General features: G+C 38.7%; 1 protein-coding gene across 1 annotated transcript in view; it reads right to left on the reverse strand.

Annotated features, from left to right (window-relative positions):
• The window catches only part of MGMT (O-6-methylguanine-DNA methyltransferase), a 163019-nt gene that overhangs the window by 135072 nt on the left and 1560 nt on the right, over window positions 1-26387 (reverse strand). The window contains exon 3 of the mRNA XM_062579518.1: window positions 16281-16324. Within this exon, the coding sequence (XP_062435502.1) occupies window positions 16281-16304 (24 nt within the window). The 5' untranslated portion in view covers window positions 16305-16324. The remainder of the gene's footprint in view (window positions 1-16280; window positions 16325-26387) is intronic.

The following is a 26387-nucleotide window of genomic DNA, read 5'->3' on the forward strand; positions in this document are numbered from 1 at the left end:
ATACATGTCATCTAAGCACTTTTCATCAAATTCATCTCGGCTGCAAAAACATTCAGAATCAGATATTTCAGTTGTATTTGGTTTGGTTTGTAAAATCATTAGAAAAAGAACACAGAACAAGGTTGCTACAGATTTTTATAGTAGAGTCACCTGGACACCACAGTTTAAGTTAGGATCCTAAGAATCTTATGTCTTAAATCGCTAAGACTCGATGGCTAAGTTGCAGTTTGCCTTATACCTTAAGAATTCACTTGTTATTGTAAATTCAGGACTACCGGAGTTTCCAAATTCAATGGCAAGGTACAGCGTAACGGGGCTGGAGAACTGATTCAAGAGCACAGCAATGCACATAGCTGTTTACACCTGTACAATACTATTCTTGAAGACGCTCGATGAGGTGCCTTTGAAATAGAAGGTTGCATTACCTGAGCACTCAGATTTTCAAAGAAAATGATTAGAGTCCAAGTACTAAGGACGCTTTGCATTTTGAGACGGTTATTCCCACAGCCCCTAAAACACGGGAGAAGAATTCCGACGCTGACTGCAAACGAACAGATCTGCAAAAGGCAGCGCGTTTCTGCAGTGTTTGCAGTGATACGGAATACTCCGAACACTTATCATACGCTTCACATATGCACACAGCCGCTTCTTGGACATTGAGTAAGGATGAAAAGTTTGCCTTGTTCTTTTAAGAGCAATTAGGTATTTAACTATATGCCTTGACTCTTTAGAGGAAGGAGACTGTATTCCCCTTTACCACTACAAACTTTACTATTTCAGTTCAAAAGTTTCCTCCACTCTCCTCACATCGTTTTCTCCAAATTAAACCAATGCTCACGTTGAATTATTTAGATTCCTCTTTTCCCTTCGCTTCTCTTTCATATTTCTCTGGCATATTGCTCAGAAGCAGGTTTCACCTTAGATTCCAAGGGCCAGAGTTTTCATTCACAGGATTTTAGTGTTGCTGCTTTTCACTAAGTTTCACTTCAACTATTTTAAAATGCAGTGGCAAAACAAAGTACTAATGTCTGATTTAAGTGGTACATTCTGTGAATTTGAAAGGTGAACAAAAATAGGGTGTTGAACTCTCTTTACATAAGGTCAGACCTTGGCTGAATTTTTCAAAACATTAAAACTTGCATATAGCATGGTATAACTAAAAACCTCCTGGAACTGCAAGCTTTGACCAGTGTCAAATAACATTCTTAATTCTAGCCCGGAACAAAAGTCTTACAAAATTAGAATACAGAATTAATGGAAAAAAATCATAAACATATTACAACTTCTTCTTTTTAAGGTAGGGAAGCAAACTACTTTACGTAAGACTGAATTACGCTGCCCAGCATGTGCAGAAGTATCAACATTCAATATTTAAATTGCGTATGATCTGCCTATCTCGTGCTTGCATGGCATCTTGGCTGTGCTAAAAAATGTTCCGTATCTAAGGGTCAGGTACTCAGCCTTGGAGTAGCATCAGTTGTTTACTGCCCCACAAAATAAAATAAGCAATTTTCTCAAACACCAGATATACTACACTATACAGCGGCAGTTCTTCCACAAGCAGGAAGGACAGTGGTGGGACAGCACTGAGCCCAAAACGTCAGCTTTTAAACAGTTATGTCGGCGAGCATCAACTTAAAACCTGCCATGCCACCAGGCTCTCCGTAGTCCACTCTGGTCAGGTCAATGCAGGCGCTATTTATGGAATCTGTAACCTGCTGGAACAGGTCACAAAGTTACTCCGACTCCGTAACAAGTCAGCTTTGATGGCACTGCAGTTTTTCCAACCACATATAATACTTTTAGCTGTTTTATACGGAAGGGATAGAAGTCAAAATACCACTGTGTTCTGCCTGAAACGGCAAAATCTGCTCTTGCGTATCACCCACCGCTGCAGCAGCCGGTTTCAAACGGGCCTAAGCACGACCAGATCAGGTAAAAACGGAGACGACGATGCCCAGCTACTACATCAGGTAGTTCCGTGAAATAGTAACCTAGGTAGCGCTTCTCCCCAAGCTGCTAAAGAACCAAGGGCCAAGGAACACCACCGAAGACTTCTAAAATCATTGGATCTTTGGCACATTAAAGGAAGGAGAGCTAATCACGTATCGCTCTCCAGGTTATCACATTTACATGCTATTTACTGTCCTGCCCCTGCAGCGGACCCTGATATTGTTAGACCTTGTTTCCTGGTCCAGAAATGCTGCTCGCTACACTGAGCTGGGGGCAATCACGTTCCTACGTATGCTTTCCCTGGTTAATTCTGAGAACTGTCAAGAAAGATACCATAAAATTTGACAGGTCGGTATCATTTTATGCAAAAACACTTAAAGACAAAAGAGGGCACACAACTGAAGTATACTCCCTAAAAATCCTCCTGCCTCACGTTGCAGAGGTCAACCCGCCGCGCAGCGCGGAAAGCGGGCAGACGTCGTCCCGTGCATCCGGAAGCGGGCCGGTACGCCGACAGCAGAACTGCTGGGCTCTGCTACCGAACCACGCCGCCCCGCACAGCCGCTGCTCTCCCAACCGAGCATCCTATTACACCGTTTGTTGCTTTGAAAATATCCCAGCGGAAGTCTTACAATGGAAAAGAAACCCAAGGTCATGAGATTCCAGATACTTTCCGTTATCTTTTCTAAAAATCATGGAACTTAATTCACCAAAATATTAGAGTTCCTTATGTAGGTAGAGTCTATTTTCACTGTAAGTCATTACAGGCGTTAAAACTCACAACAAACACTATTACACGTCAGGAACAGATAAAGCCTGGAAAACACTAACATGTGCACTGGAGTTCCTAAAGTCAAACAGCCTATTTAATATGAGGATTTTAAAAAAGAAAAAAAAAAAGAAAAAAAGTGTTATGAAGTGAAATATTATCTGTGAGTGAATAAACAACTAGGGTGAAGATAGGAAAAACTATCAGGTAGGCAATTTGCTTCAGTTACGGACATCCAGAAAACAACCTAAATTTACTTTTAACTAAGAAAAGTCATCTGCACAGTCTGCCCTGTTTAAACAATTACAGGTTCCTAGCGGTTTATTTAGTTTGCCTGTAATCCATATCAGCTTTTCACTAAATAACTGAACGTTTGCTGATGTTATTAAGAAACTCTGTTTCAACTGACTTTTGCCTTGGTCCTTCTCCTTGCTCAAGTAGAGGACACACGAGGATTTATTTATTTATTTTTTGAGCAGCAACCTCACTGCAGAAGTCCTAGTTAAAAAAAAAAAAAAAAAAAAAAAAACATAAAAAGTTTACATATTTAGCAAAACGGTACATATTCTTCATTTTTATTTGTGCAACAGCCCTAAAGTAGATGCACTGAATCCTATGACCATAACTATTTAGTTATAAGAGGACAGTCGCTTCATTCCAACAATACACAGAATGCAGCAAGCAACAGAAAACTATAAATAGCCCCACGAGTTAACACCAACTTAACATAAGCTTTACAGATGTTGTTTATAGACGAAAATCTTGTTGCCTTCAACGAATACAACTAGTATTTTCAGTCTTGCTTAGCAGATGCATTAGACAGCAGTACAGAAAAGTTTTGTTTTTATATAAGAATAAAACTGTGCTTGATACAAAATGCCCACATACATATGCAATCAGATTGAGAGCTTCTAACATGAAGGTCACTGTACAGGTGACCATGTACAGGTATGCTATCCTGTGTCCACATATTAAAGTGTTTTTCAGTACTCACCTAAACAGCTACTTAAATGTGTCACAGAAAATAAAGATATCAAGATACAGTACTGCAGTCAATGTTGTTTTAAAATAAAATTGACTTTTTCATTAAGATTTAAAACATTATTACGGTTTTCAGCTACATACACGCATCAGACTAAATTTTACCTGTCGAAATTACCTAATGCTCAGGTTAGTTACTGCAAACAGAAATTTATTCCTGCCCACATCCTTCTAAAGATACACTTTGCCTAATATTATTTTCCCCCCAGTGCCCTTGTTAAAGCTGTGAAAGGTAGAGATGAATAGCCCCTTAAAGCAAAACTCTAATAAATCTAAATAAACTGCCCTCTGTCTTTACTCCAGACTCAGGTTTATGTAAATGAATCATTTGAGGAATTCTGATGAGGTCCTGTGCGAACTCCACCTTCACGCTCCCTTCCCACCGCAACACCAACCAAGCTACCGTGGCAAGTCCCTCACAATTTTGAGGTTTACTAGGTAGAAAAAAAAAAGCCTTTTTAGAGACGAATCTTCCCCTGTGAGTCCCTCGAGTCTTGCTACACAAATAAAAATACAGATAGAGTACACGTAAGTTTATATCTCATTAGACTGCTAAAGGCTATATATAAAATAGGAACACTATTGTTAGCCAACAGAATTAAGTCCTTTTTGTCATTAATAACAGATGAGTATCAAAAGGTTTTCATAGCGGAAGATTTATCGGTGAGATTAGGATGATTTATGAGTTAATGTTCTGTATAGAGGAGCCTCATTTTCCAGGCATGCTCCCATGACTTTGAAAAAGCGCGTGCCTCAGTGGCGCTGCACTCCTCCCAAGGGCTGAGGCTCTCTAAATTACCTTATCAGCTCCAAGGAATACTACCAGCAAAACACAGATGCACCACTGAAACTACTAACCTACGGTTCAGAAGCTAAGAATTCAAAACAGTGAGCTGTGTCTCCTAAACCAGGTGTCATGAACCTGAAGGCTAGCATTAGGTTGATGATTAGCACATAACCTTCACCCTTTAACCTTGCACAGTAGTTCAGTTTTACACTCTTGCTGCAGCCAAGGTTTTCAGTACCAAAAATGCACCTTCAATTTGATTAAAAGCAGATTTTATTTAAATTTACATTAATATAATTGTAATATGAGATGTCTTTCATATTACAGTAAATAACTCGAAATTATTTTCCACTTCATACTGTTCCTTAAGTGATTTGCTTTTTATTTACAATCTGAGATCTAAGAATCCTGTTCTCTCATCTGCAGAAAAGAATGGATACATAAAATTAAAAAAAAAATATGCACAGGGAAAAAAAAGATCTAGGCTCAACAGGGTTCAAAAACTCTGTGCCAAAGTTTCCATACTTGTCAGCTCTCCCAGGAGGTTTGTATTTTCCAGGAGAGAAGTCAAGGCAGCAAACCTCATGGAATTTCCTGTGCTGCAGCAAGCATTATGCCCCTAAATTACTGTTACTGAATTGGAGAAAAAGAATGCAAAATATCTTCATGAACATTACTTTCCAAATTTTATGTATTCTTTTCTTAAAGATCCCACAGTGCATGTCAATCTTAAAACCCTGAAGGACCACAGATTTGCACGGCAAAATCCAATTGCATTCTCACACCACGCACAGAAGGCGGCCAACTCGCTACGAGGACGCGCTCTCACCCGCCGCAAGCGTCCAGCCTGCGGGACAGCAGAGCTGGTTCCAAAGAGCTGTCCGCAGGCTTCTGTCAGAGCAGCCCTTCGCCGTTTGACATCTTTCTCCTTCAGCATTATCGGGCACAGGATGTTCTCTGTTAGGATGGAGCAGGAGCAATTTCTGATGGATTTCCCTCTATTCGTCTATTTGCTTCACTCTGCTTCAACAAGAATATGTTAGTCTACCATGCTGCTATCAAAATATGAATTTATTATGACAGCCTCTGCCACCACCTACATCTGACTAAAAGTATTTTGATTAGGCTAATGCATGTGGCAGAAATTCTAATGAAAACTCTCATGATTTTCTTTTTCACACTTCTTTTTTCTTTGAGAAACAATGCAAAAGTAACGTACTCCTCACAACTGCTGAATCTTAAGTAATGTGTCCTCATACATACTGCGTTTTTTAAAAAAAATTAGAGTCCAAACAGATTAATCAGTGAGATGTTAAAGGTGTCTCCAAGAAACAAATGCATCTTTCAATCATTTTGGGTTAACAAACTTAACTGCTTAGCCAAACTACATGCTAATGTAAATACAGTCATTGGGATGAAGTTACATTAAAATTCCTGTCCGTTATTACATATAACATTCCTCAAGTCCAGAAGAGGTAATGTTTCTACCATTTCTAAAGTAGCTACCGGTGCACAGTTGGCAACTGACTATGCACATTTAAATAATTCAGATCAATCTGACTCTTCCATGTCATGAAGATTACTATTACTAAAAACACACAAACACACACAGATGTCATAGCTGGGTGTCTCATGCAATCTTGGTCTTATGCTGGGCTAGCATATAACCGTACTACACTGGCTCCAAAAATTAAAAAAAAAAAAGTCCCTATCTATCAACCCAAAGGATCCTGAATAGCACTATACACACCACTAACTCAAACCACAGGGATTCTTAGCTGCAAAAGCTGAATTTCTGGATGTTTGTCCAAAAGGACCAGAACAGTTACGAGTAGTTTCACTTTGATAGCTCTGATGCTACACCATCTCACTCAAACTGAGATAAAGTACTAACTTGTTCATTTACTTTCTCTCCTCCGTAAAAACATCCTGAAGACACATCTCTTCAATTTTCTAATTGAAATGAACTATAATTCTCAGATATCTATGTTGTTTCTGTGATGCCACATAGTAGCAGTGACTTTCCAAAAAGCAAGACTCATAATTCCTTGTTTTTGAGATGACCAATAAATGCTGGGAGAATTGCATCTTCACTCTAATTACAAGGAAATACCACTCCTGGACTCTTAAAAATGTCTCTTTTTTGTGGAAGTATTGTAGTGTTCTCAGATTTGCTTTCTGTTTATTCTAGTTTTGAATACAAATTAATGCAATGAAAGCTTGAAATACTGGGTTTCCATTTAAGAATACTTCTCAGGTATCTGAACAGTTTGGCAATTTGCTACATCTTTTTGATCCTGTTGCTATAGCAGGTCTTCCTGACTCAGTAAGTTTACATCCTTCTCATAAAAAAATTCTTATTAAATCACATCAAATGTACTTGTCAAGGCAAAAAGGATCAGAGACTGTCATAAGAAATAAGAAGTTAGGAACTGTCTGCCTCCATCATAATAATCTCCACTGCAGTTAGGTCACCAGAACAGATGAGAGTTGACTGTTTACAAATATCTCTTATTTTTTTGAGCATGAAGGTCTGGGTATTAGTCTCTGTAAACACATTTCTGGGCAGTTGAAGCAAAAGGCAAGCGGGCATAGTCAGCATGACCTACCAAGGGACCACCATGCCTGACTGAGCCGATTGCCTGCTACGCTAAAATGACTGTGCTTTCGTGCAAGGGGAGAGCACCAGGTGTCCTTTACCTGGGCTCTGGCATGGCTTTCAAGGCCACCTCCCACAGAACTCTTGCATCCAAGTTAGGACATCACAGTCTGGTTGACTGGATAAACAGCTGGGTAAGAAAACCTGTTGGATGGTCCAACCCCGAGCAATGTCGTGACTGGGGTTCACCACGCCTGCAGGCAGTTGCAAGTGAAGTGCTGCAGGGCAATCATGGAGCCGGGCTGGGCAACCACCTTGCCAGCGACCTGCTGGCAGTGGCACGGTGCAGCACACTCTTGTCGAGTCTGTGGAGGACACCAAACGGTGTCGGTACACTCGAGGGCTGTGCTGCCAGGCAGACAAGCTCAACCATGTGCCCAGCCAAAGGTCAGAGAGCCACTCTGGTCACCAGTCACTTGCATCTGCCCAGCGTGGGACACGTCCATCTGCCCTGTCCCACGCAACCAAACACAGGTTTTGCCACCCTTTCAGTACTCTCATTTCCATCGGAGGCAGCTCGGTAGTATCTCACTCTGGGTCTCTATGCATTACCACAATATAATACAGAAAAGGACGAACAGCTTCTCATATTACCTGCCATGTCTGAATATGACAGCTGTAAATTAATGGTAGTTTCATGCCACTTTTTATGAGTTAAGGTTCATGCCTTAATACGAGGTAATATGTAAACTCACTTACTCAGTATACATTTTACAGATGGATAAAAAAAAATCATCAGTCGGGGCAAGCAAAGACATTGTTACAGTGACTATAGTCTCAGTAAGATCAAAAATGTCTATTAAACAATAGTTTATACAAATTCATTGTCTCCCATTCATATTCTAAAATGCAACTGCGATGGAAATACTTTCAAAGTGGACATACTCTACTTTGACTATGTTTGTTCTCAATTAAAGTCATGTAAATGGTCAAAACAGTCACATTTTAAAAAATCCCACTCCAATACATTGGGGGTCTATAAATACATATTTAAAATATTCAGCAATCATACTTGATGTTCTTGTTCTTAAGTTGCAATACAACAGTTTAAAAAAGTCTTCCATTCATGCTATGGAATAGAAGTCCTTTACATACTGTGTAAGATAGTTGTAAAATAACCTTCAATCTGGACATAAACCACCTCTTCTTCATACTGCACAATAACTACATGCATTTCTCTTTCCATCTAAAGCAAACTCTTAGCTTGCTAGAATAAAGCACAACATGCCAGGTCCGTACGTTTTGTCCCTGCTGCAACAGTAATAAACACCTTCACAGCTGCTGAAGAACAGGGCTGCAAGCCACATAAGGCTTTTGAACAAAAGTTGCTCTGAAATATACTGCATTCTTAAGTGACATGCACATTTCTCTCATGCCATATGAAATGCTGCCAGACTGGCCTCTTCCTAGGGTAAAGTGGATCCCAACCCTTCTGTAGCAGAGCCTTTTGTTAGAAACTTATGGTCTGCACTTTGCTGGCAAGCAATGATTAGTAGGGCCTGGAGAGCTTTAGCAGCTAACGGTTTTGCTTCTGTCATACCCAACACAAAAAAATGGCCGATTCCCCCAAACAATTCATCAAGCTTGTCAAATCCCCTAACGAGACCTTGCAACGGTGATGTTACCAGGCCAGCTTACCATTCGCTTGGGAAGAGGAGCACGGCTAAGTACTCTTACTCACGCCCCCTGCGGTTTGTTGAAATACTCTGGAAGCGGAGCTGCCACCAGTTTCTCCAGCGACAGAGGAACAGGAGGCTGAGGAAGTCTGAGCCCCTCGCATTAGCTGGGGGTGAGGGTCCTTTTGATAAGGGAATGACCCACAAAAACAACCGGAGAATCCAGGGGCTGCAACAAGGCAGAGTTTGGGCCCTTTAAAGCACCAAGCGGAAAGAGGAAAGGCCAGAAAACAAGGCGAGAACATGTCTGTTCTGCCAGTCCACATCCTCCTCATCCAGACTGCAAGAGGAGGGATGTAGGGAGCTGCAAGAGCCAGCGTGGCCTTCTCATCCAGTGCGCTGGAGCCATTTCTCCTCTTCTCCACTCAGGTGCTTGTGGTACCAGGCAACCCAAGCCAGCACTCCACTTCTCACCTGCTCTCAACACCAGTGCCTAGCCAGGGGTCCTGGCACGGAGGAGGACAGCAGAGAGGCCTCCTAAGGGCTCCACCGCTCTCCTCAGTGACCACAACATCCATCTGGCTCTACCTATCATGCTTTCTGAAATACTAGATCACTTATCTCCTGGATTCCTGTAAAAAATCGTATTTTCAACCTCTGGCTGGCTGAAGATACCACTGCATTTCTGCCAATCAAAGTGCAATACCTTTTTTTTTTAAAAAAAAAAAAAAAAAACAGATTTAAAGCATCTGGTTCTCATGTTAACTACAAAACACAGTAGCTTGGATTTTCTCTGATATTTTTCTAATAGCCACAATGGTTCTCTAAGTAAATCCAACCCTGGTGAAGCCAAGCCTGTAACTTCAGAGACGTGAAAACAAAACTGCATTCTTGTTTCCTGGCTAGTAAAAGTTTGAAAATAAAGTGTCAGACTAAGCAAATCCAATTTTAGTTTGGGGTGATACAACATGCTTTTTACTTTCCAAAGAACTAATCTCATTAAAGGATGTAGTACTAAGCGTGTTTTAGATATCTAAAAATACACATAAGCACAGTAGGCCACGAAAAATCACTGCCCATCTTCACTTATTACCAGGCCTTTTTCCACCAAAAAAAAAAAAAAAAAAAAAAAAAAAAGATACACGTCCACAAACACAGACAAAGCAGCATTTGTTTGTGATTGCATTTAAAAAGTATTCAACAATAGCAAACACATCATTCTTTTATTAAAGAATCAAAGGGAACAAAAGCAAGTTTCTGTTGTCTCATCGCATTATCCTGCTAATCCTCTTTGGATGACAATCTAAAGACCCCAAAATGCCAAGCTATAAAAGTGCATGTCCAAGCAGTAGTAGCCTCTGGCTCTTTGGCAAAGTCCTCAGTCAGTTGTTTTGGCAGACAAGAAGTCATCCGGGTCTGTCAAATGGCAGGCTTCCAGTGTACTTATCAAGGCTACCTCAGGTTTCTTTTTCTTTATTTTACTAAAAGGATGATATTTTAATTGCAATAAAACACATTCTTTTCATTCAGAACAGACATGTAGGGGTTATTACTCCTGTAATCCAGACAACATAAAAAAGTGCACATTTCTACTCGATCTATGTTGGCATGTCAAGCTTTGATTCAGGATGTTAATATCTGCAGATATTTTTGTTTTAAACACAAGACCTCAGTGGACTGTTTAGAAAGGAATTCAGCTTTACCTTATTTCCTTGAAGTACTTACTAAAGCCTTTTTTAAAATCTCTCCAAAACCTACGTAAATAAATATTTTGTACTTCCCGCAGCTTTTGCTTATAAAAGAAACTATAAAAAAAAATTAAAAGCTATGAACATGCAGCAACCACTGCTGGATCACATAGCAATTTAAAATACATACATTTTAGAATACTTATGCCATCACCTCCTATCACTAGCCTGAAGTGAAGATAAATACTCTGGACAAAAAAAAAAAAAGTCACACAACTTCTATGTAGCATATGACTTAGTGAGTGAGGGGTTAAGCTATATGACTTTGTGTTTTGTTAAGCTATACCAACTAGTGTTTACTGATACTAAATTTGCTCAGCAATTTGATTTCTATTTTCTACAATATTTTAAAAAATTATGTATAACTGACCTAAATATCTCCTAGCAGGTAACCAGTACAGAAATATTTTTGATTTTTCTTAATGTTTGGTGGAGTAGAAAGGAAAGTACTGAAGGATAGCTACAATATATGCACTTTTGCCCTAAATGAGATCAGCAATGAAATGTCACACACTTGAAATAAATGTTCTTGCAATGGTTTCATACTGAGCTGCCAAATCCCCTGCCCTTTGGAACGTGGATGTGAAGCTGGTAAAGAGCGGAGTTGTTCTACAATCCCTCACGTAGATTTTGGTACTTACGCTATCTGAAAACATTGCCTGCGATGGGCATGATCTACGCCCAGGCTGCAAGACTGGGTCGTGACATGCTAGAAAGGGATGATGCCGCTGCAGAATCTCGCTTTTAACATCACCTTAGTACCCCGACAAAATGAAAGTGAAACAGCCTGACTTTAAGTGTAGAGGCACCTAATTATTTTAGGATACGCCATTTGAAACAGCAGGTTGCCTGAGATAATACAGTGAACTGGAGCAGAACCAGACAAGAAATGGAGCGCCATGAACAAGAAAAACAGACACAGAACTAGGGACAGATATTTCTGTAATAACTAAACTGTATCAGCCACAAAACAAATTGCAAAGACAAAAGTCATAGCTGTGTACATTCTCTGCTGTTAGTATCTGTAAATCCTACCAGCAATCACCCTTTGAACCAAATTAGCTCGCTACATTTACCATGAGATGTGAAAGTGCTGTGGTTCCTATTCTACTGATGATCCACAAATAGATTAAGCTCCCATATTTTTAAAATGGAAATCATTATGTCTGAAGAGTCCAGGAAGAAGATACTATTGTCACGCATGAGACACTGAAGGATTTAGGCTAACCGCTGACACCTGTACACCGTATCAGGGCACCTCTTCTGCACAGCATTCCACGCGGGCAGTCGTCGCGATTCTCAGTTCTTCACAATTTGGGCACACCCACAGGTTGTGAACCTGGACAAGTCCCCCCAAAGAGAAGTATGTCATCTTACAAGTGAGCAAACCCACTAATGTTTAGTGATAGCTTGTGGAGAAAATGCTAGTCTGAACAACGTAGCAAGCGTTACTCAGACTTAAGGTTTACAGTCTTAGAACGAATTCAGCAGCATCTACCAACTTGTCTAAATTATTTCATAATTCTTATATTCCATATTTGAAAAGTGTAAAGTATTAACTGCCTACCTGAAGCACACACACAAAAAAACATACTCCATGCTTCAGAACTACAACAGTCATTCCCAATCTCTTCTCCCAGCCTACGGATAAAAACAAATATCAAATAATGCACTACAAACAACTTTACACTTTCTTCTCTTGGTCTCAACCCTAACTTCTTTTAAGGTCCTATGGTCATAAAACACCAAAAAGTCTCCTGACACGTATTGCCCATGAGCAGAATTTGGTTCCCGTGGGAACCAAACCATCATCGACCTGCCTCCTTCCAACTTATGTTTGAAGAACTTCCAAGATGTCAACCAGAAATAAGGAGTTCATATCTTTATCACTCCTACAGAATGTTTCCTCAACACTGCTTAATGCATTAGCGAAAACACATCAGTGGACTGAAGAAGCCATTGCCAAACACATTCAAACTAATACTCTTGAGACTCTGTTGAAATGGGAGACCACTCTACTCCACAATGGCTGTATCTGCTGTGAGACCACACAGGCAAACTTGGCAGAGGTCCTCACTCAGGTATTCCCTGCAATAAAAAGCCAGGGTAAACGTGCAATAGGATAAGTCGTGATGGAGCTTGCCCTCACCTCACAGCCAGTTCTTCCATGGGGAGATTCCAGTTTTGAACCAGAGTTCCATGATTCTGAGTCAGTCTTGTCACATTAAGGCTTAAACATGCAATAAATCACATGCAATAAAACATCAACATGATAATTAAAGATCTCACTCCTAAACCACGAAGCGAACAAACATCAGAGAATCAAAGAGGAAGAATTTGTTCTCTAAAAATTAGAGGGTTCCCACAATATCTTGTTACTATTTCAAGTTTGAAAACTTTTTGCACAAAAGAAAACAAAAATCACAATGCAGCTGTCTGAATTTCCCCCCCCCACCTCCAGCAGAAGTATTCATCACTTAAAAAACCAAAAACATTAGTCAATGTTTTAAGATGCACTTCGTAATTATCATCAAAATATTTGCTGTTTAAGTGGTATAAATACTTTACACGGGAGGTTATACTTTGAGATACTACGGAAACACAAAACCTAACTGCCAAAATTGCTGTCTAATGCATACGCATATACATACATATAGCAAGCAAGGTATTTAAATGCACCACTGTTACAGGGTTCAGTTGTGTATGTAAATATATGGCAACTACTCTAATACAAGGAAAAGATGAATGTTTAATCACATAAGACTTGTATCAGGTTCAGGGGATCTGAAAATGGACTAAACGGAAAAAATCTAGCAAAAGAATGACTTCAATATTGGGTAACATTTCAATTTTTTATCATCTAAATCCACAAAATTCTTGATCTGCTCCTTCTTGCATTCTCTGTAGAGCAGAAGTCAAGACCAGCTAAATAAAAGATAATGCAACTAGGCATAACACAATAAAAGATATTACCATCACCATGCATTATTGCTGCCAATTATAAGAATCACTTCAACTTAATTTCAAAAGCACAATCACCCTCAACTGTAACAGTCTCTTTTTTAAATTTCAAACAGTATTACATTAAGGCAATAACTCACCTTCCAGCTATAATATCAGTCTCCCTTATTGCAAAAATACATTTCATAAATACTTCTCATCGACAAGTCAAGCTAATTCAGGTTAATTTTATTGTATTTTGGTGCTATCACACATTTGTGTGCAATTACCTTTATCATTTTATTGCTATGCCAGAAAATAATCAGAACAATTATTTGAAAAAGGAGGTGTATAAATTCTAACTCACACTTGCTGGCATTTTTGATAAAATAGCAGCTTTATCTCAGAAAGTGGCAGGGACAACGGATAAATCATGCATCAGTCAAGTGTAGCTGACCCCCAAGTGCATTGCACAATATCACGAGTGCTTCAGAAGAAACTTTCCTACATAATCCATCATTCTTTATAATACCAAAATAGCTGTACCTGAAGAGCAGGAGCTAGAGAATAGTAATAAAATAAATCTAAGCAATATGAACAAAACCATTAATAGTGCTCCTTTTTAAGCTAAAGAACAGTCAGAAATCTGAACTATATTCAAAAAATTCCATTTAAATCTGTAAAGTGAGTGTAAGGACAGCTTTAAACATAAATGAAACAGTGAGCTGTGTATTAAAAAAAAACTGAACCTACAAATTAATGTAACAGAAAAGTCATAATAAATAATAAATGCAAAAGGCAGACCTACAAGGTGCCAAAAACCAACAGCTATGAAAATGCAAGGTTATAGTCCTGTCACATTAAGTATGACTATCCCTATTGTTACTAATCTTACCAAGTTTGATTTGGGACAGCACAGACAAATGTTTCACTGTACTGAGAGCAGGAAGTGAAGTATTACAGTTAGTAAAGGAATCTCTGTGGCTACTAAGCTTGAATTTAATCACCACAGGAAGTCCAGAGAGGAGTAGGTTAAACATTTGCATGCAAAGACTTGCATTTAGAATTAGACAGAAAAACTGCCGTACTGTCAGAAAAGCAACAAGAAAAGAAAGTACATCTCACACATATAAACAACTGTATTTCCTGACGTAGCCCCACTTATGCACATAGCTATGCCCACATTTCGGCCTCTTCCACGGGCAACCCAGCATACACTGATCCCTGCGACATGACTGCAGAATCAGGTTCAAGCGGGAGACAAACATGGTTATTTTGGGAAGTGCCCAGGTCTGGCTGCTTTCAGAAACCATTTTTTCCCAACAAGCTACATAAAAACTGTTCAGCACATTACATTAGCAATAACTGATTTCTGCAGAAATCATATGCAAGGTATATATATTTCCTGTCACACTGATAGGTGGTTGTACTAATCATAGTAAAACTGCAAACTAATGATACACTATAAATATCCCTATTCTAAAGGAATAACATGAGCTACAATATACATCTTTATTATGCATCCAGAATGTGAAAATAGTAGCAGATAGGCACAGAGCATTAGCTGTGCCTGCACACACTTTCAAGCAGCCCCTTGCTCCTCATGTTAGATAGGACTGGGAGAGTTAACATGTTTTAGCTTAAACATTCTGCCTTCTCACATATCAAAAGAGGAAAGCTCCCCTAACAGCTAATGCTGCACCTTTCAACTAGAAGTGAGAGTGGGAGAAATGAAAAGGTTAGATAATAAATTATTAGTTTCATGTCGCTTGCCAGCTATATCACATCTAGCTTTGAATGAGACTGAGCTAGTGATTCCTTCAAAAACGTCTTGTTGTTCAGAAGATAATCAAGTATTTCTCTGCAATTATCCCTGGTACTTGCTACAAGATTTTTCAACCAAAAGGCACACAAATATAAAGGATAGTTTTAAGAAAAAAAGTAAAAAAAAAAATCTCTCTTCCTGAATTTCTCCCTCAACCATTCCATTAAAAAAAAAATTACTTCTGTAGATCAAAAAGAAAATCTTCTATAGAAGGGTATAAGAGAATGAGTATGCCAAAATACTACTTCTAAGCAACATAACATTATGTAAAGCAGATTAAAAAAAAACGAGATGACACTATTAAGACATTTTTAATGGTGCTAAGAGTTGTCAGCAGAAATAGTTAAATATGCAAGTTTGATTGCACTAGAAATATCATGTTCCTAGAGGAACATTACTAATCATGTCACAAAAATAGTCATTCTACAGAAAAAAATTTATTACTCATCTTCAACAGTCATTTCGATTTGCAGAAGGTGGTAACTGATGAAAAATTAGTTGGTGCTTGTCTTTCAGTAAGGTAAATTCTCCTATATTTCTTGATAAATAGCCATGTTTCTTGTTTACTGTAAACATTTATTTTCATACGCTTATACACCTTGCTGAAGCATCACGTCTCAAAATTAAATGTGTTTTCAATAAATGAAGGTTTTATTAGGAAATAGAAGTAAACAGCTAACTTAAGACTGAAAATGTAGCATTGTCCTATTAGTTTATGCTCTGTGGAAGATAGATATGTGATGGGGAAAGGTCCACTGATGCCTGTTACCAACCATGACAGGGCTACAGAGATTTACAATGCAGCATCAATCTTGTCAACTGCATTCTTAATGCTGACTGCTGGACACTGGGGAAAAAAACAAACTATGTTATGTGAACCCTTTTGTAATGCTGGACTTTTAACGTATACCTAAACACAAGGATATTTTGCTAGAAACTTACTTTTGGAACAAGCCTTGATTCCATGGTAGATGACAGATCTTTGCCTGCAAGGGGAAAAAAAAGAATTCTCAGTTACAATGAGGTTTAATTTGAATTTCACAGGAAGAACAACATGTGAATATTATCATTTCTCTCACTTCTCTTACAACTAAATGTAAATCAAAAATTTTTTAAATGGGCTCTAAGTTTTGAGTATATGTAATATCAAAAGGGAACATACAATTTTTTCTTTTTATAAGCGAACACAAATTAATATTTCAAGCAATAGATGACCTAATAAATGAGAATTACCACATGACGTGTTAAAGACTTCTCATCATAAGCACTGTAAAACTGATCTATGGAATAAAAATGCCCTTAAGATATACTATTAATGTAAGAAATATTTGTACAGACAGCCACGCATTTCTGAATTATTTAATAAAATAAATAGCCTTTTGTGTTTTGGACAAAAAACACATCGTCTAGAAATAGACAAAATTTAAGGGAAAAAAAAAGGTGTGACTTTCACAGAAGTTATAGTCTTGATTCAAAAGTAAAGACTGCAAAATAATAAGGAAGGACCTAGGTTAACTAAGTATTAGAACTCCAGCCTTACACAATATCCAGTATCTTTATTTACGCATCATAAGCAAAAAAATCAGATAGGATCCTCTTTGCTCTCTCTCCTAAAATAAAGCAGTATTGCCAGTTCTTAGCATTTAATTATTCCCAGCCCAGAGCTTCAGCTCTCAGAGTGTGATGCAACCAACACTCAGCTTTTCAAATCTTTTTCTGAGAGAGAAAGCTAAAATAAAATTTGCCTCAAATAGCTGAAAAGATTCATCCAGAAGATCTCTTTTTAAAGCTTGGCCCAAAATATCAAAAAAAGTTCAGACTGTAAAAACCCACAAAGTCAACATTATGTAGAGATAACAGCAATTTCTAGCCATCTGTGGCTTTCTGCTCACCTGTGCTGCAACCCCCAAAACACAGGTAACCTAAGCAGGGAAAGCAACAGTCCAGCAAACAGCAGAGCTACGAGTTGTTGCATTGCTGTTTTTAAGTAGAAAGTGATGTTTGGAGCGTTTCAGCCCAAATGCTCTCATCTGAACAAGTACAAATCTCCCAGAGGCTCCCACCGCATCATCCCCACGCCGCGCCTGCAGGAAGGTACGCCACCGGAGTAGCCGGGTCGCTTCTGCTCTTCCACGCGAGGCAAAACCCAGCCGCCAGCACCAGAATGCAGCCCGTGAAGCTAGAGGCGAACCCGCCGCTCTCGGCCCCAGCGCTGCTGCCAGGGCGGGATTACCGCACGCCCTTCCCGCCTTCCAGGCGCTGCCGCCCGTACGCGCTTCGCGTCGCTCTGCGTGGAAAACTCGGCCTTCGCAACACACCTCTCAAAGATGGGCTGCTTGCCCACCCCTTCACAATACTTCTTGCTCTCTGCCTCCCCAAAACAATGTCTCGAGGGGATCTTCTCAATACTTACATTACTCCTTGCACTCAAGTGCCACAGTTGGTGTGTGTTTGTGTGTGTGTGTGTGTATACTTATATTCACACATGCAGGCACATCTAAAAATAGAAATTCTATCACTTAAGAAAAAAATATCAGAGGCTTTCAGCTTCCTCCAAAATACCTGCATCTTTTCAAACCTGAAGATGGCTAAAATCTGGACATATTTGCATGAACTACAGGCAACTATGCACTTTTGCTTCACTTAGATGCTAATGTTAAATAATTAACATAACAGTTACTTAAGCATTACACACATACTAGCCTCCTGCATAGATATATAATTCAGAGCAGTCCAGAAGTCAAAAGCCATTCATCTGACAAAAGGGAACGAAGGCTGAAGCCTCAAATTACAAATCACAGTGAAAAGGGGCAGAGGGAAAGATAACAAGGGAAGGGAAAGGCTACAGCAGCAGAGACCTCAATGCATTTTGTGGTCCCTCAGTTTTAACCTGTAGGTACTAAATTTTGTTTTTTTAAAAAATACAGATGCTTAGATTGACCTGAAAGTAAGGTGAGAATTTCCCAAGGAATCAGTATTTTAACACTGTACATGCCAGAAAAGCAGGAGAACTTGGAGATAACCCAAAAGCTAAGAACTGATCTCTACAGTTCTCCAAAAATAACTTGCACTTGTAGGTTTTCTTCCTCACCAAGCAACTGGGAGAGCAACTGAGAACAATCCACTGTACATTGCAAAGCACCATCTGTACCAGTCATTTAAATACTTTATATAGAAAATTATTTTTGTAAAATAGCTGCAAGGTAAACATTCCAGTGCAGAATAATTTGAAGAAAATTAAAATGTCAAAGACGGCATCAGAATAAAAGTAATCAGTAACTGAGAAGCAAAGATGTCAAATATGAACTTTCTCTCACCTATAAATCATTCTACACAACACTTGGGAATCAAAATTATCCTTCAGTTAAGCTAACTCCTAAATGGTACCTTATTGCATATACTGAAATCTGAAAGAGCAGTGGACAAAACTGTCAGGTGACCATAGAAATCTCGAAATGAGGAGTCAAAGACTCAAATTTTTTCTTTGACCACATGGTTGGATGAGGTGAAAAACGTGTAGTAAGTCACACAGCTTGGAACGCTCTTTTACTTCCCAAGCTGTTGAGACTGAATGCCTTCTCAGCCTGCTATATCAAGAAAAATGAAACAAAATTTTAACTCTAAGAAAGATACAGCTCCATCTTCAGAAATAAGCATTAAATTATAGCATCAAGTGGATGAAAACACAGCACGAAGGGTGGTAAAGTGGGCCAAAATCAGGACCTTCTTCACTTCCACAGTCCAGGAAGCTTTGAAACAAAGTTTTACCGTATCTTCATGAAGATATCACTTATTATAATTTATTCTTCAGGAATTTAGGTATCATACTTAGAATTATCTTTTGGTTAAAGAAACTATCATGCCTTTTTTTGAAATACAGTAGAGTTTTCCTACTTTGGCAAAACATCCAAACCTAAGCACGTATTTGCCTTCAGAAGGTTCCTTCGAGACACTGTCAAATAATTACTCTTACTAGCCTAGCAAATGTGTTGTCCAATGCTTGGTGGAGAAGACTAAATCCAACTTTCACAGTAAAAGTAGAGAGGGATTTCAGCTGTAAGGAAAAGGATTCTTGCATAAGGAGTAGCTATCATACATCATATCCCAGCAGTCATCTGTTCCCTGACGACTACTCCAGAAGCAGCAAGATCCACCAGAGGAAACCTCTAGAAGCCAGACGTAATTACTAAAGGAAGACCAAGACTTTGGGAAGTGGGTGGCAGAGGACAAATTAATCAAGAATAAGCTAAACAATGCATAGGGAGAGCCTGTGACTGATTAGTTTTCATGGCCTCCTTCTGCCCCAGGTTGAGCTGCTCAAGCATCTCCCAGTCCAGAGCAGCAATGACTTTCTTCTGCTGTTGACAGGTAACCAGGACAAACAAAGCCAGTAACACAGGAGAGCGTGGTGAATACAGAAAGGCTTGCAGCTGCCTGAGAAAACTATGACCAAGGCTGAATGTCAGAAGGTGGAAAAAAAAACATCACTCCAAAATGTGTCTCAACCTTGCAAAGGAACAATCTTGTTAAGAAGCCAATATATGCACTAAGTCCTCCTTTCCAAGTTTAGGTCAGAGCTTCCCCTAAGGCTGATTTTGAAGATAAAAGCCCATACCTCTTTCTTGAATTGCATAGGAACTACTACTATTCAAATTAAATCACGATACTTCATTCTGAATCAAGTAGCAAATCTTGAGATATCAGAATAACGGAACCTGTCTGAAGGACTGACACCTTACTATTATCAGCCACCTCCCAGAGGGAGGAACTCCCCCAGCACCTGCTAAGTAGTGAAGTGATCAACTGAATTATAAAGCTGAAAATAATTTTCCCCCAATCTCTTTGGCTAGCTTCTCTCCAGGACTAGAACAACGGCTGAAGCCTATTTCCCACTGGGCTCGTGCCTCACACCTGAGCTGAGGTATTCCAGCACATCCTTCAGGTCCCCTTGACCTTTCAGGCAAGATATGCCCGGTTTTCCAGAACTTCCCTTTTCAAACAGAAGAGCTTCGGATGGGGCTGGAGCGCCGGTGCCGAGCAGCCAGGCAGCATGCCCGAAAGATACACAAATGGTTTCTGGTGCTGAATACGACCACCCACATATTAAGAGAAAATACAGTGTACAAAGCTACCATACTGTAGGCCTGTGCCCTGGGAGCATCCTAAGCCTTGAAATACATTAACACAAGAGAACTTCAAAGGAAAGTCAGAAGTAAAATGCTCAAGGAAGTCAAAAACCAAGAGTTGCAGTTTGAGCAGGTAAGGAGCTAGTTTTACTATTGTAGAGAATATATATTTGCTTTAAAGCTATCACAGTATAAAACACACCTAGGCAGTATGGCTTCATCTGGGGAGTAGTTATGAAGCTGCACTGCCCAGCTATTTTCTTCTCGAGGTTCACTCCAAAGCAAAAAACCCAGTTATTCCTGGACCTCTGCAGGCACAAGAAAGCATCTGAAGTGCACCTTATTCTGGCATGAAATATGCATCCTTCTTCAAGCCTCAAGAGATCTGCACAGTTTTTAAACCCTACCTCCTCATTTACCACCAGGAAGCAACTTAATTACTTAACATATAAGTAGATATAACTTTGCCCAGCTTGTAAACATGTAGAAACTTGTAAGCCTCCTCATACGGCATCCTTTAAAAGCCATGCAAAAATGGTAGCACTATGACAAAAACTATTTCTCTGAGTTTATCAACTTATAAATACTAAGAGATTCTCCTTGAAAGAAGTCCTCAGTATCCACAGAAAACTTAACACTCTCCAGTATGGCAGCAGAATTAAAAAAAAAAAAAAAAAAAAGCTATTATATCAAGTCACTATATGAATAAAATTCCATATGAAAACATTTAAAGTACATTAGATTTTTGGTCAAGATGAAAGACTGAAAAAAAAATATCAAGCAATCTATTCTAATTGGGTTCCCATGGTAACTGTACAATTGGGTTTTTCAGTGTAACATCCCAAAGGCCCAATGCACACTTGTAAAATATACTTCAAACAGCCTGAATTGTTTTTACATTACAGCACTCCTAGGAAGATCAATTACTATACATCCCCACCCTAACTATTAGTGGCAGGAGATGTTAACACTATTGGCCATATTAACATAAGTCATGTAAAAAATACCACATATCACCATCATTATATAAAACTAATTACACACTTCAGATTCATCAAACATGTTCTGAGTAATAAACCAATACTAGTCTTGTCACAAGATCATGTTTACTGAATGTAAGAAATCAACCCCAAATATACGCCAAGCCATTTTGCTTCTTATATTGATTTCAGGCATAAACAGAATCAATCATTAATAATTACATTATAAGATGACCCATAGGGTTAATCACATTTTTGGAAACTCTCATGATACAATCAAACATAACTGCCTAAAAAGATGTAACTGAAAAGCATTCACATCCATTTCTTACGCATTAACGATAATATAAAACAAAGTGCATTCACTAACATGCCACCTTCCTGTAATTGGTGAAAAAAAGGAACAGAGCTCCTACTATTCTATTTAAAAAGCATAGGCATTTCTTAAAATAAGATTTAAAAAACCCTTATTTTCAGAGACACTTAACCCTGTTGGTCCTTGATTTCAGTCTTTGGAAGTTCAGTGCTGGATGCAGGTCCAGCTCATCCTTCCAGTCAACCATTTGCCTAAGCCTCAAAACTAAGTGGAGTTAACACTTGCCCACAGGAAGAAGGATTCAAAAAATCAGTATTTCAATACTTCCAGGAAAAAAAGATTGTGGCTAACTTGAATACCAGCCTCATTTTGGAATCAATGAGCCAGAAGTCTTTGAATAAAAGAATGCAAAGACCTGAATCACCTTACCTCAAGCATGCATTTCACGTGTTGAAATAAGGTCAGTAAAATATCAGAGGCCTTAACGTCAATAGGAGATTGTGCAAGGGATTTCCCTTTTCTCCCCACCCTTCCCACTGCATTATATTTGAACATACCAAACTTAAATGGAGCAAGATGAAGGGAAAAATGTTGTTTGTAAATTGTTTTGCCAGGACACTGCTCACAGTCTAAAAAAAGTACCATCAACAAAGCCAGGCCAGTCTGTGTATCACATGTGTATTTTTAGATGTCGTACATTCCATCATGTGATTTTATAAAGTTAAACAGAAAAGTTAAGAAATGATTGAGAGTGCTTAAAGAATAAAGTGTTTAATAAAAAGTTTTAATTAACGGGTAATCTGCATATTTGAATATACTAACAACTGAAGATAACTATTGCTTGCATTTTACTGACTGATTTAAAGCAGTCAAATTATTTAAATATCTTTGGAATGATAATTATGTGACAGCAACCTTTACAAGACAGCATTAATACTTGCTCTCTAGTAATAAGGGTTACCTGCAGGCAGCTAAGTTTGTGCATGTTGCGTGTAGACAGCATGATTCAGAAAACAAAGCAGATCTGATCTCAAAGTTGGCTGTGTTGCAATTACACACTACTTTAAAAAATACTGATCTGATCATAATAGACTAAAAAGTGGCATTTGAAAAATAACTAAAACTCGTGAACAGACCCATCAAGACTAAAAGCCTGTTTCCTCCGGGCCAACAGCAGATATCTAGGGAATACTATAAAAACAAGGCAAGCAGTTAGTGATACTTGAATACTGTCATGCCCCAAAACATGTCCTTCAGGAGCCTCAACTCAGAAGTGGGATCTCTGAGCGCAAAAGAGAGCAGTCAAAGGGCTTGGTGTTTGTCCAGTTAGTTTCCTTACCCAAACTCAGCATCCTCAGCTTCCTATTTCAAGACCTACAGTGAAATTACACACCATGTAGCAAACAAAATGCTTTGAACTTGACACCTGTTACTCCTCTGGATGCCCTTAGTTCTTACTTTAAAAGAGACAATTATTCTTTATTCACTTTCCCACAGATACTCAAAATTAAAGCCCTCTGTCGCAGAATTGTTATTTTGCTACCAATATTTCACTTGGAAAGTGAAGAAGTCAGAATATTTTTTTATCAACGAACTTCCCTATTCCTCCTTGTAACTAACCTTAAATGTGACTAATTCAGATGTAGGTATTTTTATCACCTTCGGCACCTCTGTTGCGTTAGAAAGTTTCAGCAGCAGGTCCAAAATTTACAAGTGATTTGGGAAGATACTTGAAATGATTTACCCTTTTTACTTTAGCATAACATATGAATAAATTATGCAGTTAATTTTCACTATAGCAAGGGAAGCAGGGAGCAAAGAAGGAAATGAGAGGTGGTCCTTTGAAACTATTCACTGTTTTAGTACCTCAGAGACAGATCCTGATTTAAACACTGATACACTTATTGGTTGGACTGGTCGAATTTGGAAGTTTTTGTAAGTATTAACATGCACTTAAACAAAATGTTATGCAGTTTGTTACATGCTTAAACGTTCCACAGACTCACAGACACAGTATTCCCTCACGTTTGCTCACTCCAAAGCCATCTCTTCAAAGTCTCTTTTCAAACCAGTCACAAGCACGAGCTCTCAGTAAGGCCATGCCAAAATTCAACGTAAATTTTTCTTATCGCCCCTATCAAAAGTACAGGCCACATATTTATACACACTGCATAAATCCTCATTCTAACAGCAGGCATTTTCTATTCTATCCTACTACTCCAACATACCCAAACATTACATTTGGAATATACAGCACCGACTCCTGATTTAGGTGCAACAGTGGCTTGAAAAGCTTAATCCTAAAAGTTAAATTAGTTATAGTTACCGTAAGTATTAAATCAAAATAGCATATGTTCCTGACAGGCATCAGGACAAAGTGCTTTCAAACTGCTTTCTGATATAAAATACTGAATAAGAAAACACAACTTTAAAAATCATAGCATAAAGTACCAAAACTGTGATTACTTTACTGAAAGGACTTCACAATTACTTGATATCCATAAAATTCCAAAGCCACACAAACTTCATTGACATTTAAATACATTTAACTTCCCTTTTAGACAGTAGTCTGGAATACACAAATAGATCATAATTTCAGCAGTTTTAAAACTGTTTTGTATTTCTGGAAAATACACAGTACAGGTTCCATTTGGCATTGTAGTTCAGTTGTCCTTCTACCTGTATATAGAACTGAATGCCGGCCTAAGTCTTCTGGGAGAAGACAGAATTTAAGGCAGCATTTTTTCTTGTGTCAGGAAGACTTTGCTTATTATTATTCTTTGTACAAGTTCTCAATCCTTGCACCACTTTGCCAGCACAAACCTGTAGAAAACCAGCCTTCACCTGTATCAGCAGGGGTAAGAAATTTGAGAACTGGACATCTGCATTCAGGACGCCACACCAGGCCTTTCTCTTTTTTAATTATGGCACTAATGAAAAAAAAGTTATAAAGTTTGCAGGAACAGCTAAGACACATTGCTGAAGCCTGTCACTGCCTAAAAGATTTCTGACCTCCTAAAATTAAAACTCCATCCTACATTTTCCCATCAATTACATTCTCTTCACCAGTCCAGATAGCTTATGAACACTCAGTAAACTAGAGAATTGCACAATCCGTCAATAAAGTAAGCGTATTTTGAACTACTGTCCATATGACTCAATTTGTCAGTAAAAACTGCCACCAGCACTGTGCTTGCAGAAAAATGTCCATAAATGCATTATTGCAACTGGCAGATCGATGTCCATAATAAAAACAAATAGATTTAACAAGTGCTTGCTTTTACAAGTTACGCTATTGGTGGAATGTGTGTTCAGCTTCACCCTTCAACTTCTGGGAACGGGCAATACAGACCAGGTTAGGTACTTTGCTGACTTCACTAGTGTTACAAACAGGAAATTATTCTAACACAGGAAATCTTTAAAAGTGTTAGACTGAATACTAATGCATTCAGGATGTATTTGAAAGTTTCACACATTCAGAATTTAGCATATTCTTCTGTAAAATGAAAACTCCAGCAGTTATGGCAAAAAAACAAAATACTTTTTCCTCTCTCCCTAACAAATTTAGTTTAGGTCAGCTGCCTCCCAGGCAGAACGGCTCACTCGTCTTGAGGGTGATGTTAAAAAAATGCCAGCAAAACCCCCTTGCAAACCAGGACCGAATTTTGTCCCTATGAAGCAAACAGTTCAGCTCCTATAATAACAATACAGCTGTGAACGACCATCCCTCTTGAAAACAAATTTCAGTCAACACACGAGTACACATGTCACCCTTAATATTCCCCAGACAGGGCTTGCAGGGAAATTACGCCTTGCTTAGAGCATGAGAAGGTACAGTAGCTGGCCTACCAAGGTTTAATCCATAAACATCACAGTTCTGGTTCTTCCAAAAATCTTAATTACATGCAATAATAGGAACAAATACTACAAAAACTATGATCCATTTATCTGACATGCTCTCTCTCTGATTTTTTTTACATTATCACATTTCTTCCAAGTTAGTTTCCTCCATCACCTGAGTCAGTTTTAATAGAATTTCTCTTTGGCACAGCCTTTCCTTTTTATCCATGCTTCTGTAACAAACTTAATACTTTTTCTGCACAAGTCCTTAAATTAGCCATTCAAGTAAACCCCGATAACCTTCCCAAAGGGCATGAGCTTCTCCTTCAGGCTACTATCCCTTTAGTGATGCCATTAACTGATTCTCTACATACGTTAAGCATTAAACAGTGGTGACAAGTTAATTACAGAGTTATCAAGAGATAAAGTAGTCACGGTAACACAAGTTGCAATATAACTACAACAGTTTCCTATGGAGCTTCTGTTCAGTTGCTGGTGTAATTGGTGTAATTAACTTGTCATGGATCAGAATGCAGATAGGAATTGCTAAAGCCACCTTGAAAGCTCACATGGCTACATCTTTTTTCCTCTTGAGCTTGAGGCTTTTGGTAGAAGTGTCAAGATTTGATACATTTCTGTTCAGAAACAAAGCAAACAGAATTTTACTCTTTATTGGAAAAGTTAAGTAGGAGCTGCTCACGGAAAAGTGACAAGAAAACAAACAGTCTGGCAAATTTCAGAGCATTGTCTATGTTTTTAGGACAGAAGGATCCTGCAGTATAAGGGT

The sequence above is a fragment of the Rhea pennata genome, chromosome 7 (genome assembly GCF_028389875.1).
Source record: "Rhea pennata isolate bPtePen1 chromosome 7, bPtePen1.pri, whole genome shotgun sequence".
Lineage (NCBI taxonomy): Eukaryota > Metazoa > Chordata > Aves > Rheiformes > Rheidae > Rhea > Rhea pennata.